Source organism: Ctenopharyngodon idella, chromosome 16 (genome assembly GCF_019924925.1).
Source record: "Ctenopharyngodon idella isolate HZGC_01 chromosome 16, HZGC01, whole genome shotgun sequence".
NCBI lineage: Eukaryota > Metazoa > Chordata > Actinopteri > Cypriniformes > Xenocyprididae > Ctenopharyngodon > Ctenopharyngodon idella.
The window spans coordinates 9,193,365-9,207,998 of NC_067235.1; the positions used below are offsets into that span (position 1 = coordinate 9,193,365).

Sequence of the window (14,634 nt, forward strand, 5' to 3'; positions counted from 1 at the left end):
AGTATCTTGGTTTATTTATTTTTTTCTAAGACTAGATGGTAGTAATGACGTGGAATTTAAAAAGCATCTGGATTTAAGAATTTTTAGATATTTGTACTGGAAACAAGACAAAAATATGAAATAAGAAAAGCATTTTTTTGCAGTGCAGCAATTTTGTTCAAATATCTGTCAGTGTTTGAAAACCCTTTAACAGTGCCTGGATAGCAATTTTTGGTAGATGCGGGTTGGATTACTGAAACTTGGTTAGTGAAGCCAAACATTTAAGACCAGCATTCATGTAGCAATTTGCTGCTTTACGTAACACCTGTAATTCAAGCTGACTCTCTCTCTCTCTATCCTCTCCATCATCCTATCACGGTCCTGTCTGCATCACATGATGTAATTACAAGTCTAAACCGTCAAGTAACTCTATCTTTCTCTGTCCTTATGTCTCCTCTTGTCTCTTCAGAAAAGCTCTGATGGATTTGTTGGTGGATCTATGCAGTCAGTACCATCTGAATCCAGCATATCACACTTTGGAGCTGCTGTCACCTGATGCTCAGCCCGTCAGTTTCAAGCCCAATGCCCTGCTGGGCGCTCTGGATGTCTCCTGCGCCCTGATCAAAGAACGAGTGCTGGAGGACAAGGTGATCCGAAAACCTCCACCCAAAGTGCCAGAGGTGAGTGTCTGAAACACAGTGTGTTATGGAAGTTTTTGACCCCATGGTGATAATGTCTGAACTTTTGAAGATCTTTAAATTATAGACAGGCAGCAACTGTGATGACATGTGTTTCCTAAACTGGATGCACTACTGACGAGACATCACTACTGTAGACAAACTTTGTATTGTAAATAATTTGGTTTGCAGGTCAGTGGTAGGCATATGTCACGCTACACTCTACTTCTCATTCAACTGCATCAGCCATATCGAATGCTTTCATTGTACGTGCAAGTGTTGTCTTCATTGCAGTACTTTTTTAGTGCTCGACAGCAGGGACCTACAGTATCACATGAAATGCTTCATCTAAAACTGTTTTAAATGTTTTACAATTCTTGTATAGTTATTAGACATGCAGTTTTTATGATCTCCTTTTAAATGAGCAAATACTTGGAATATTTGCACCACAAGACTATTGAAGTGAACTAAAAAAAATGAAAATAATAATTACAAATAGTGGAAAATGTAATCTTACTCTTGTAATAATGGTGACGTCTTGTTCTGACTATATGCATCAGGAGGGTCGTGTGATCATAAAAAGGGTTCGAGCAAAGGTACAGTGAGTCTTTCACAGAATCTGCTCCGAGTGTGTGTTCTCTATTTCTCGAGTGTCCTTTTCTCCTCCCCCTCATGTGTGAATATTTGATGAGAGTCTTACCTTTAGTTACCATGCATTATTTCTTCCTCAGCCTGGCTGACTGGCCTCTCTCTTGCTCTCTCTCCCATCGTGTCTGACCTCTGGGCAGAGTTAGAGGCTCTGACCTCTGATTCTGCTAGAACAACAGTGCAATCTGTCACTGAATTGAAAGCACACAATACATAAGTATGGATGCGTATAGAAATGGAATGGTAACTTTTCTTTTTAATGTTTGTAAGGATAACAACAACTCTAGTATGGGTCAGGATGGTCTACCCTTTGGTTAGTTTTTGTAAGTTGACGAAGTGAGCAGGCTGTTATAACTGTTATGCTGGCTCAGAGTCAGCACACTAAACCCCTTTCTCAGTCAAAGCTCCACTGCTACATTGCAAAGTTAAAATAACATTAAACCTTTAACATTATCATTAAAATCACATTTACATGAATTCAGGTTTATATATATATATATTTTTACCCCAAAAGAGGGTGTGGTACATGTTTGGGGTGTGTTCACATTTGGCAGGTTTGTTTAGCTTAAAAAGAACTCTGGTGTTGTTAGTGTGGTTCATTGAATAAGTGTGAGTGCTGCCATCTGAACCTTGGTGCGCACCAAACAGGCAGACCAAGACCCACCGCTTCGGTCCGCTTCCAAAACAAAATCTGGTGCGGTTCAACTGAAATATGAATGCAACATGGACCAAAGACACCTAAACGGACCAAAAACAAGATGTGTACAACCCTAAAAATGACAGAGAATGCTCAAGCATACCTGGTTCTTGTTGATGTAGGAGCTATGTTGCCCATTACAGTTCGTTACAGGCATCGGAACCGCCATCTGCAGCAGATTTTCATTTGTGTGTGTAACAGAGGAATATCTGGTGCTGTTTTGACTCAGTTACACATTTTATAAGCTCTTTGTGAGTTCTCAGCTGGTAAAAATACCATTAAATGTACGGACATATAACGAGAACGTTTAGCCCAGCACACAGCGTTGTTTTGGAAACATCATAAAAAGATTAAAAGTTTTTTTTTTTTTTTTTCTTTTGTATCTTTTGGTTTTAGTGTGAACATTAAGTGAACCAGGATGTATCAAATGTATCTTTTTTTTTTTTTTTTTTTTCCGGAACAACAGAACCAAGAGAACTGAACTAAAAGTTTGAACACACACTTAGAAGTACTGTAGAAAATATTAAAATCATTGATGTACAGTTACATTTATATTACTTTTAAATTTTACTTATTACTTTTTAATTTTGGAAGAACAATGAGATAAATCTGGGTTCTTAAATTTAGCATGTTGATACATTTTCATCAAACAATAACTGACAGGCCCCCAATTGAAGACCATTGATTTAAGCTATTAGTTGCCCTGAAAAACTGTTAAATATACAGTGCTTTACTGCTTTGTTATACAATGATATTTAACTGCTGAATGCAGCTGTTTACCAATTGTAATCAAGTGTTCCAGAGAGTCATGACATTCAGTGTATTTATCTTATCAATATCTGTTAGACCATATGCACTTTAAGACCATATAGTCTTTCAGACAACCCATTTGTTGATTTTGAAATATATACATACAGTACATGTGTTTAGAGATAATGTTATAGTGCAAGTGATAAATACTGCATTAACTGTATAATCTGCCTTTCCACCTACTTAACTCATACTAACACAAAGACAGTGGACATTTTCAGAAATCATTTTCTGTTTTTTAAGTGTCTTTTGAGTGTGCAGTGTCTATAAATATATACTGCACATGTTGTCTCACATCCATATAAGTCTAAGAACTTGTGACAAAGTGAAGTAACAGTTTTTCTCCTAGTGGATATTACACTTTAAAATGTGAAACAAAACAGAAGTGTTGCCTACAATTTTGTGACACTTCAGTCTTCTCTGGTATGTTCTTGTTTGTCTGCATGACAATGCACAGGAAATGGCACACATTTAGCGTCTCTTGTGCTAACCTTGATTAACAGTAGGTTTTTTACTGTTAGCTAGGTTGAAATTTAGCTGCCTCTGAGATAAAGTTTTTTGGATGTTTTTGAGCAGTATTAGTATTTGCACAATGTGATTTATTGGTGATCGATGGAACCTATAATTCCGATCTCTGAAAAAGATTTTCTCTAAGCAGTGTATTGTGGTTGGTGTGACACTTCCTTTACATGGTACTGCAAACATCTGCATATACAGTCTAATTTAGCCCACTACTCATGTGAAACTTCAGAGATCTGTGCTGCACATTATCTTATCTTGATCATGCAAATGATTATAGCCACAGGAGTGAGTTTACCACCTCTGTCATCTACAGGAAGAGAGTTTTTGAATGTTCGGTACCATGCTGGTTTTGAATTTTCATTTTCCCTCCATTAAAACAATTTTTTAGATTAAATACAACATAGCTGCTGTCAACATGCACCCTTATGTTGTGACTGCCTGCTAGGCTTTTTTTTTTGCATAAATGCAATTCCAGAGATGGATCACAATTCAGCTTAATTGCTGTGGTAATTAACAGCATAAAGCTAAAGTTGTATTTAACTTCTTTAATATTCCTTTTTAAGGCAGATGATTAAGGATTTAAATGGATAGTTCACCCCAAAATGAATATTCTGTCACCATTTACTCACCCTCATGTTCTTCCAAACCCTTTTGCATTACTTTCTCCTGCAGAAAATAAAAGAGATTTTTTTTAAATAATGTTGGGAACCAAACAGTTTTGCTTGACCATTGACTGCCATTGTATGGACAAAAAACAAACAAAAAATGTCAAAATCTAAATGTATTCTTATGTTCCACAGGAAAAAAAAAGTCATACAGGTTTGGTATGACATGAGGATGAGTAATTACAGATTTTTTGGGGGGTGAACTATCCCTTTAATACATATAAATTACTCTCTAAATGAATTACTCTCATGCTTCACATGTCTGTTTCTCTTTCTCTTATCACATAGAAAACGGTGCGTTTGGTAGTGAACTATCATCACAGTCAGAAGGCCGTGGTTCGAGTAAATCCATTGGTCCCCCTGCATACCCTGGTGCCTGTGATCTGTCAGAAGTGCGAGTTTGACCCTACCCATGTCCTGCTGTTCAGAGACAATATCAGCCACCAACAACTGGAACTGGACAAGTCCCTGAGCGAGTTGGGTATCAGGGAACTCTATGTCCTGGATCAGATGCTAGGTATGAGATAAAAAAGTCAGGACACTTATGGTCACTTAGACCCTGTTTACACCTGGTATTAAGTTTTTTTTTTTGTCGGATCAGGTCACAAGTAGATGAGGGAAACACATACACCTGGTGTTTTGTCAACTTTCGACCACTTCGGTCCTGATTTCTTCGAGGGGAGGGTCTATGGGTGGGTAAATGTAGGGCTTTTTCAGATCTTTCGATCTAATGGACGAAATAAGCTTGCACAATTTGCATATGAACGCAAGATTGCGTGTTAGAAATCAGGAATGCCAAGAGAACATTGTGCTTTGTACATTTATCGTCTTCAAACCAAACTTAGCTCTTCAGCTGACAAAGCTCAAATTCTGTCTGGCTAGTGCACTTCCCGTAATGTTTACGCACTAGGTCAGTAGGCGGAGAGAAGGCATCTTTTGTGGCTGTTTAACCACATTCGACCACATGAGCATCTACTCTACGAATGCAATCCAGTCAAATGCAAAATGCTTTATATAATGTTTTTAAAAGAAGTCTCTTATGCTTACCAAGGCTGCATTTATTTGATGAAAAATACAGTAAAAACCATAATATTGTGGAATATAACAATTTTAAATAACTTTAATATATTTTTAAATGTGATTTATTGCATTGATGTCAAAGCGGAATACTCAGCCATTACTCCAGTCTTCAGTGCCACATGATCCTTCAGAAATCAGTCTAATATGCTGACTTGGCAAAGCAGAAGTAGAATTATTATCAGTTTAAAACGATACATTTTGTGGAAACTGTCATGCTTTTTTTTTTTTTTTCTCCACTTTTTTCTGTTAAGCATTTTTTTCCTGTTCAGTCACACTCTTAGATGTTTCCACTTACAGTTTTTTTTGTTGTGGCAGTGTAAGAGTTTAGTCAGCTCTATTTTTACCTAACATACTCGTATAGAACCTAAAGGCACTAAAAGTCTGTCTGAAAAGTTCACTGTCTGAACTATGAGTCTTTTACTGTCTAGTCAAGTTTAAAAATTTGTCTATTCATATATCTCATTTCCTTTCAAATGCTCTACTGGTTTGATTGTTTTCAGTTCTCCAGCCTAAAATGGCTTCGACACCTGCCCTGAGCTACTCAGGTACTGATGTACATGACTTTGGCTGAATAGTCGTCATAGTGCCTTTACAGTATATGTTGTTAAACTGTCTTGAATGTGCTGAGAGTCTGCTTCTTGTCGCAGAACATTCTTGAGCTTTTTATGATTAAAATAACCCGGTTGATAGAAACTGTCATGCTTGCATTCTCACTGCATTTATGTTGTATTCAGAAAACCTGTTCCTTGTCCTGCTGATTCTTTTTTAGGTTTTGTAGCTGTGTTAGTGTTCCTTCATCTAAATGCATTGACGTAAAGGCTTTGCAGAAGTGTAGCGCCATCTAATGTCAGAATTTTGTACTGCTTTTAGTGCATTGCCGCTTATAACACTTCCTCTTCCATTTATTAATACAGACTGTATACATGTCTAATAGTTGTCAAGTAACTACAATATCTGGATGTTTCTTTATTGATTCCACAAATGTGAAATATCTATTTAAACTCTTAAAGACCCCCTGTGGTGAAAATCAATTTTTTTTAAAATGTTGTTTATATGTCTATGTAGTGTTTTTAATATGCTTTAAGACAAACCATGTTCAAATTCATAAGACAGCACCATTGCTGAGTATTTTATGTTTAAAACTGCAGCAAACCAAAGACAGTCTAAAACCCGCGGTTTAAAATAGTGGGTGCTTGTGGCGTCACAGACTACCTTGTAACCAATCAAGACAACATGCAGGCAGGCTTTAGCATATCATTAATTATGACTGTTCTGAAGCAGAAGAGAGAAGCCAGCTTATCCCGGTATATTTTATGTTGATATGAAAAATTGTGTAGATTTAGTAATATAGCGAGTCTATGATGTATTTGCCTATTTGATGTAACTATTTGCCTTTCTCCACTGACGTTCTGAGTTGTTCAAAGCGTTTGGGATACTGATTGTTAGAAGTCAGCTGTTTGATCCTGAGATATGTTTAATATTAGCTGTTTGATAACGTAGTCAAGCAAAAGGCTAATAATTTTAATTACTGTTATGTGTCCGACAGAACCATCGCAAGGGCTGTGCCAAGTGTACGAGCGCATATCACGGCAAAGTAGCTAGTGACAGCTGATTTGATGTAAAGCCAATAAAGTTCATGTTTTTGACCTTCGAAATATTTTAGTACTATAAAACATAGCTAAAACAATATTGCTCTGGGCGTGTGACCATAATTCGTGTACATATGTCAGTCAGTGTGGCATCACATGTCAAGTTCGGAGAAAGCTTTATTCAGTCCTTTTTAAATTGTTATTTTGGCTAGGTCTGGAATGGATCAAACCATAGATATTAGCCTACCTGAAATCCGCGCTCATTCAAGGCTGTGCAATTGCATGTAGGCTACGGAGAAGGCACCGGCGCCTGCAGGATTTCAGACGGTAACATTACGCACAAAGGGGTTTTTATTTAACACTATAAAGTTAAATAAGCATATATAGCTTATTTTGCAATATATAAGCTTATAAATAAGCAATATATAAGCATATATAGCAATATATAAGCATATATTGCTCGTCACTACAGCAACAGTAGACTCTTTGAGCTGCCGTGAGCGAGTGGAGGCGGGGCTAATTTGCATATTCATTGACCATAAATATTAAATTAGGCAAGGGTGTAGAGTTATATTCAAGCTATTTTAAGGCATAAAAAAAAACATTTCACTGGAAAAAATGTTTAAATATGTCATTTTGGTGATCAAAGATGAGTTTTAAGTGATCAAATAATTGACTACAGGGGGACTTTAAATTCTTGATATAACAAACTGTCTCATACATGCTTAAATGTTGATCATTAAGTGACGTGTTAAGGGGTCTCATTTATAAAGCGTGCGCTTAAATCCACGCCAACGCTCATATTTATAAAACCGGTCTTTGACATGGAAAATTGCTTAGTGCCACATCAGGGTCTGAGCAGACGTACACACTTTTCCTGGTCAGATTACTGCAGGTTTTTTGGAAATCTAAGCTATTCTTGCAGTTCACCAAGGATTTGGACGATGACTGGTGATCTTTTATATGTAAATGACATTAATTTAGTGTCGTTTAAAACGCAGAGAACTGAAACCATTCAGCTGAGCGCAAGTTCAAGATCATTTACGATTTTATTGCACATCTAAAAGAGAGGCGACGCGCATTTTCTGTGTGTACGTTCATTCTATGAATCACACGTATGCACATCGGAGAAATGATCATAAGATCAAATTTAGGACGGTTTCTGTGTAACATTTTATAAATGAGGCCCTTGGTGTCTTGTGATGCACGATGGGAAAGCATTATTACAGTGCTTGCAAGTCAGCTCTTAACATACACCATTTTACACTGTGTGTGTGTGTGTGTGTGTGTGTGTCTGTTTGGATTATTCCAATGATCATATGCTATTTATGTTTGGTTTACACTACCATTCAAAAGTTAAGGGTCAGTAAGATTTTTTTTTTAATGTTTTTGATTTTTTTTTTCTTTTATAATCTCCAAGCCTGCATATTTTTTAAAAATGTAATTTATTCCTATGAAAGAAAAGCTGAATTTTCAGCAGCCATTACTCTAGTTTTCATTGTCACATGATTTTTGGTGCTCAAGAAACATTTCTTATTATCAATTTTTTCAAACAGTTGTGCTGCTTTATATTTGTGTGGAAATATGTTTTTTAAGGATTCTTTGATGAATAGAAAGTTCAAAAGAACAATATTTATTTGAAATAGAAATCTTTTGTAACACTGTAAATGTCTTTACTGTCTCTTTTGATTAATTTAATGCATCCTTGCTGAATAAAAGTATTATTTTTTAAAAAAAAAAAAATCTTACTGACCCCAAAGAAGGCTAGTTTATGTCAAATGTAAGATTAAAGTTTGATCTTGTTACAATACAATACATTACATTACATTACATTACAATAGCTGAGTTGCTTTGATGTGGCATTTCATTTGCACAGAACCAAAGCCTGAATCCTAACTCACTTAAAACTTTAATGCTACTATTTTGCTGACATTCAAGCACTAGTATTTATTCTGCATATGCTAATCTTGTATCTACCATAATCCATTATTTTCATTAGCTAGCTCAAAATTAACCACTCAAATTGAACAAAAGTAACATTGCTTGACTCAATTCTAGATTATAATAGTAGCTTCTGTGTGTTTGTGTAAGATGCTGAACAAATATGTTTCTCTTTCAGCTGAATCTCTTCACTCCAACAGTCTGAGTGGATCAGATAAAAAGGGTCTGCTGGGCTTCCTCAAGTTTAATCGCAGGAAATCAAAGGTAGAACACAGGCTTACATGTGCACAAACCTACACATACAGTACATTTGTTCATACATATTTTTGTCTGTTTAAACCTTGACGGTGCTGTATGTTTGAATGCTGCATGTTGTATAGCAACAAACACCTGAATCCATGGATATGCTGGAGGAAACTAATACATGTCGCAAAATATACTGAAAATGAAACGTTTAATTGATATTGCAGTGTTTATGTCCTGCACTGCATGGTTTTCATGATTATTGTGAGTCTGCCTGCCATGCTAGTGTTACATTCCCATTTCAGACTGAAGACCAGTCCTCTGAGGACATGGACAGTCTTGATGATGATAGTGTTGTTGACAATGCAGACACTAACATTAATGTAAGTACTAACCTATGAACTCCACTGTCCCTTACTAATGCACTCTTATCTCTCCGTCTGCTACAGTTTTCAAACTTTAACACAATTATACTGTCTGCAGGCTAATTCCTCTACATTTCAAAAAATTGTTCATTTGTTCTTTTCAGAACTTCTGTGCCAAATAGCACCACACTTTTTTGTGGTTAATTTGATTGGAAATTGACTTTTATTGCATCAGTGAATGATCTCTATTTTTAATTATGAAAAAGAATAGTTCTGGATGCTGATTAGTCAATACAAAATATATTATATTAATACATTTTTAATAATACATTGTATTAATAACAACAGCATCAACAACAACAATAAAGATAATAAAACAATATTAATGGAAATTTGTCCTTATTTATTTATTATTTTTAATAACGTTTACAGAATAGTAATAGAATTTGTTTTAGAAATTCCACACTCCAAAAAAGAATAGTTCTGCACCAGAACTTCTGGTCTGAATGCTGATTGGTTAGTATTAAAAAAAAAAAAACATAAATAATATATTCATGAATATAATATATATAATTATATATTATATATAATTATATCATATATCATTTTTATATAATAACAACAACAACAACAATAATAATAAAAGATAATAAATCTACATTAATGGAAATTTGTGTCCTTATTTGTTTATTCATTCATTCATTCATTTCAATAAATTACAGACTAAGTGTGTTTCAGAAATTTCCATCCAGTATCACCACTAGGTGTCAGTAATCACTTGAGCAAAAGTGTGATCTCCAGCAGCGCTCACACAGAATTGACCTAGATGATACAGTTTAACTTTTTTCTACATTTTATAAGATTTTCTTAAGTTTTCCTTAAGTCACTATCACTGTTCAAACTTCATTCAGATGGATAGTTTTACCTGAGCAAATCTGAGCAAGACAAGATCTCAGAGTTCTCTGCTGGTACTTACCTGCTTCTTGGATGACCCTTTTGTGATATTACCCCAATGCAAACACACACATACACACTCACACACACACACACAAACACACACACACACACACGTACGTACGTACATACATACACATATGTTTGTTTCAACATATATATATATATATATATATATATATATATATATATATGTTTGTTGGCCTAACCCAACCCCTACCCCTAAAAATAACAGAAATGTGCAAAAACACTAGATTTAAATAAAAATATGTTTTAACCGATTTATAAGCCTTTTTAACTAGTGAGGACCAGTAAAATGTGTTCACTAGTTGGTTGTCATAATATTTCACTATATAAGTGAGGACATTTTTGACTCAAACTTGCACAAACACACACTCTCTCTCTCTCTCTCTCTCTCTCTCTCTCTCTCTGTGTTATCTGAATGGGAATATACCATAGACTATTTTTTTCCAGGTAGTTATAAATACTATAAAAAAACTAACCCCAACAGAAAACTTTATGAATTTACAGTATATAATAATAATAATTTTATTTTCATACCATTTTTTCAAATGAGTATGTCCCCAAAAGGAGGTTTTATCAGATTGACTTTTGGGTACAAATGTGTGTCGAATATATGATTAAGTATATACACTGACACACACTTAATCTTCCAGAGATTTTATCTCTACACCCACATTGCTCTGTACATCTTTTCGCTTCTCTCTGAGAAACACACTGTGTTCTTGATGACCTTTAGACACATGCGCTTAACAGCCCGGACGTCCATAATTCATCTTTAATATGCCGGTTATTTTATATCAATCACCCTTTTTTATGAAGGGCTCTTCCCTGCTCTCGATGTTCCCCCCTGTGATTGCACAAGTTCAGGTGCATGCTATTTACAATATCACAGAGCCAAGAGCCATTTTCAACACGTCGCAGTAACTGATTTCCGATTATATAACCCGCTAATAGCCATTCCCACTTTGAACATTCCATTCTAAGGGCAGAGAGGGGTGAGGAAAAAAAAAAAAAAAACGATGGAGAGAATGCCAAACTTTTACAGGGAGGTTGTGTAGTCCAATGAAAGCTTGTGGCCAAGATAGGGGAGCTGTGATTATTTTGTCTTTGTACTTTTTCCAGATGTTAGTGTGTTTGTTTGTGCCTAGTTTTATGTCTAGTTTGGATCATATGTCTGTTTGTTACTCTTTCTTCTCAAGTCAAGCTGCAAGACTGCATACCTTCCCTCTCTCCCGTTCCAACCAACAGCTGAGCTCTCACTCAAACACTCATGCAAGGTTCTAGAAGATCCAGTATCATTCCTGTCAGTGTTTGCCAGATCTCTCTGCTCTCTCTTAAAGGAACATCCTCTCTCGTCCTTTTCACACCTCTGTGTGTGTGTGTACATATCCCTGCTTTTCTACTTTTGTTTGTAAGGTGAAGTGTGTAATTTTTGACATTAGTGGCAACAAACAAAATTGCAAAAATAATGTTTGCTTTCAAACAGATTTCCCAGACATTTCTAAAACCGCTTCCAGTCCAAAATTGTTTGACTAAACAGGTAGTCACACCTCAATCTCACGCCATTGATTTAGCCAGTAGTTGAATGTTGGACCACTCAAACAAACAAAAAATCTTGTGAAAGAACCACAGTGTTAAACCTCCTTCAGGAGCTGAAGAGTGGCCTACTTGTAGCTGTTTCTGCCAGAATGAGTGGTTCACCCAGGGCACTATACAAGCTAGAACCGCCACTTGTTTGCAATGTTTTCAGATAAGTGATATCAAAATTTGATCTTTTGATTATGTAATACGAACTAAAACAATACAAGTGTACTAATATATATATATATATATATATATATATATATATATATATATATATATATATACAATAGTTTATTCGTTTATTCCATAGTTTATTAAAAACTATGCTCGCAACAATTGTGCTCTCAACAGTTCAGTCCAAATTAACTAAATGAATTGGAATTTAAATTGATTCTTAAATTCTCAGTTCAGCACACAGCCTTTGTCACATAATGAAATAGGAGAATGAATTTTAACATCATACAAAATTATGCTTTTATGCTTTTAATGTCAAGTGTGTGTGTGTGTGTGTGTGTGTGTGTGTTTGTTTTCTTTTTTTTTTTGCTTCTAGAAATTCACTAGTGTAAAACTTAATACTTCTCATTCAAAGATCTACACAATATATGCACTTGTAAATCTTGTTAATGAAAGCTGTATAAAACACAGAGAATAGGGCCATAACTTTATTATTCATTCAAATGGATCTAGTTCTGATTTCCCCATTCTTTTATTTTCTTTCTCTTCACCTACCCTCGCTTGTAGTTCTGCTTCTCAATAATTACACAGTTTAATTACACATTATGCTAAGTGTTGTACCGATTTATAAATTTGGGATTACTAAACTCGTAAACTTGCATAGCAGGTTAAGGAATCAGAAGATATCAATTTAGTTTATATCTTGAGACCCTCCCTGTTAACCGTCTTCTCAGGGCAGCTGTTTTATGGTGTGTAAACGTGGGGTGGTCATGGCCAGGGTAAAGCCCTCAGAACTCATCCATTCTCCAGGAGCAGGTCGTGACATTTCCAGCCCAAATGTTATTGATTTGCTGTCCTTTGTTAAACCTTCTGCCCTTTAAATTCAGGATCCACTGCCTCTTACACTACAGGATTACTGTTATGTGCAGGATGTTGGAGTATGATACTACCAAAAAAAATATATAATCAAAATAATGTTAATTCTTAGGAGAAAATATTGAAGTTTATGTATAATTTATAAAAGGTTACAGTGGAACTTTCAAGAAATGTTATCCTCATGTCATTCCTCATGCCAAAAGTACCAGTTCCATCACTGTTATAGATATTGCGCCTCCCCTGTTTTTTATTGCCTTGCAAATTATTAAAGGATTATTGCGATTTAAAATGAAAATTACCCCAAACTTTACTTACCCTCAAGCCATCCTAGGTGTATGTGACTTTCTTTTTTCTGATGAACACAATCGGAATTATATTAATAAATATCATGACGCATCCCAGCTTCATAATGGCAGTGAACAGTGAACGGGACGTCGCACCAGTTATGCTTTTTACATAAGTTGAATACGGAAGGCGGTCTGGCGGAAGCTAGATATTTTACTTTATAACTTGTTAAATATGGATATTTTTCTTACACAAATGCATCGCTTCACTTAAGAAGGACTTTATTAACCCCCCGGAGCCGTGTGGAGTACTTTTATGATGGATGGATGCACTTTCTTGAGCTTCAAACTCGTTGGTCCCATTTACTGGCATTATAAAGCTTGGATGCATCAGGATATTTATTAATATAACTCCGATTGTGTTCATCAGAAAGAAGAAAGACATATACACCTAGGATGGCTTGAGGGTGAGAAAAGCTTGTGGTAATTTTCATATTAAAGTGAGCTAATCCTTTAAAGGGCACCTATTATGCAATATTCACTTTTACATGGTGTTTGAACATAAATGTGTGTTGGCAGTGTGTGTACACAACCACCCTATAATGGTAATAATCCACCCACTCCTTTTTTAAATTCCCATAAATCATAAGCAGTGTTTCAGAACAAGCCGTTTGCAGATTCTGGGCAAAGTGACGTCACTTTGCACAGGCCCCTGCCACAACTGCTGACGAACTTATTAGCATAGACCCCGCCCTGAGCGAGTTGTACTCAGTCCGCCATTTTCTCCAGGCTGGAGCAGCTGTAGAGAGCTTGTCTCGTAAGCGAGGTGTTTTGTTGATGGGTGTAAGACAGTCACCATGTTCTCCTGACATCAGAGCCGCTGAAGACACAGTGGATTAGTTTTGTTTTTGAAGGGAATGCACCCCCATATACCTAAATTTGTTTATGTCTGCGCAAATCATTTTAGACCAGACTGCTTTCTGAATGAATGTCAATACAAAGGGACAATAAAAAAAACACAAGTTTTGCGAAAAACTTGTTACTCAAAGATGAATCACTACCAACTGTTCCTGATCCAGCTTACGGTTTCTGGAGCGATACTGGTTACGGCAGTAATGAAAGGGAGAGCACGCACTTTATTATACAGTAATTAATCAGAGTTGATTGATAAAGCTTACCAGTTTATTAAGAACCCCCCGAAAAGGCATTAGGTCTGTATATATTTGTTTACTGTTAATTGTAACGAGTGTTTCTGTGTAATTTGCTGTGTACAATAAACATCATAAAACTCAAAATTTTGGCCATCATTCAGACGGGGTCCGCTACAACAGTCTTGTACTAATAATGAATAAAAGCAAGATGATAACATAAGCTATAACTGTAATTAAACTAAACTATACCTGTTCCATTTCCATGCAGCATATATTCTCTGGCTCTGTAGGCATTATTGTCCGAATCCAGTTCAGAACACAGTTTCTGACATTATTAGTGTGTCCTAATTATTTATTCTAACTACCAAAGC

The 14,634-nt window shown here is 35.8% G+C and overlaps 1 protein-coding gene across 11 annotated transcripts in view; it reads left to right on the forward strand.

Annotated features, from left to right (window-relative positions):
• cobl (cordon-bleu WH2 repeat protein) overlaps nucleotides 1–14,634 on the forward strand; it is a 141,303-nt gene that overhangs the window by 72,416 nt on the left and 54,253 nt on the right. For 8 of the 11 annotated variants that reach the window (XM_051864792.1, XM_051864796.1, XM_051864789.1 and 5 more), the window contains 5 exons: nucleotides 449–659; nucleotides 4,287–4,515; nucleotides 5,579–5,623; nucleotides 8,787–8,872; nucleotides 9,157–9,234. In XM_051864792.1, the coding sequence (XP_051720752.1) occupies nucleotides 449–659; nucleotides 4,287–4,515; nucleotides 5,579–5,623; nucleotides 8,787–8,872; nucleotides 9,157–9,234 (649 nt within the window). The remainder of the gene's footprint in view (nucleotides 1–448; nucleotides 660–4,286; nucleotides 4,516–5,578; nucleotides 5,624–8,786; nucleotides 8,873–9,156; nucleotides 9,235–14,634) is intronic. The other 3 variants (XM_051864794.1, XM_051864797.1, XM_051864798.1) reach the window with 3 other exon arrangements.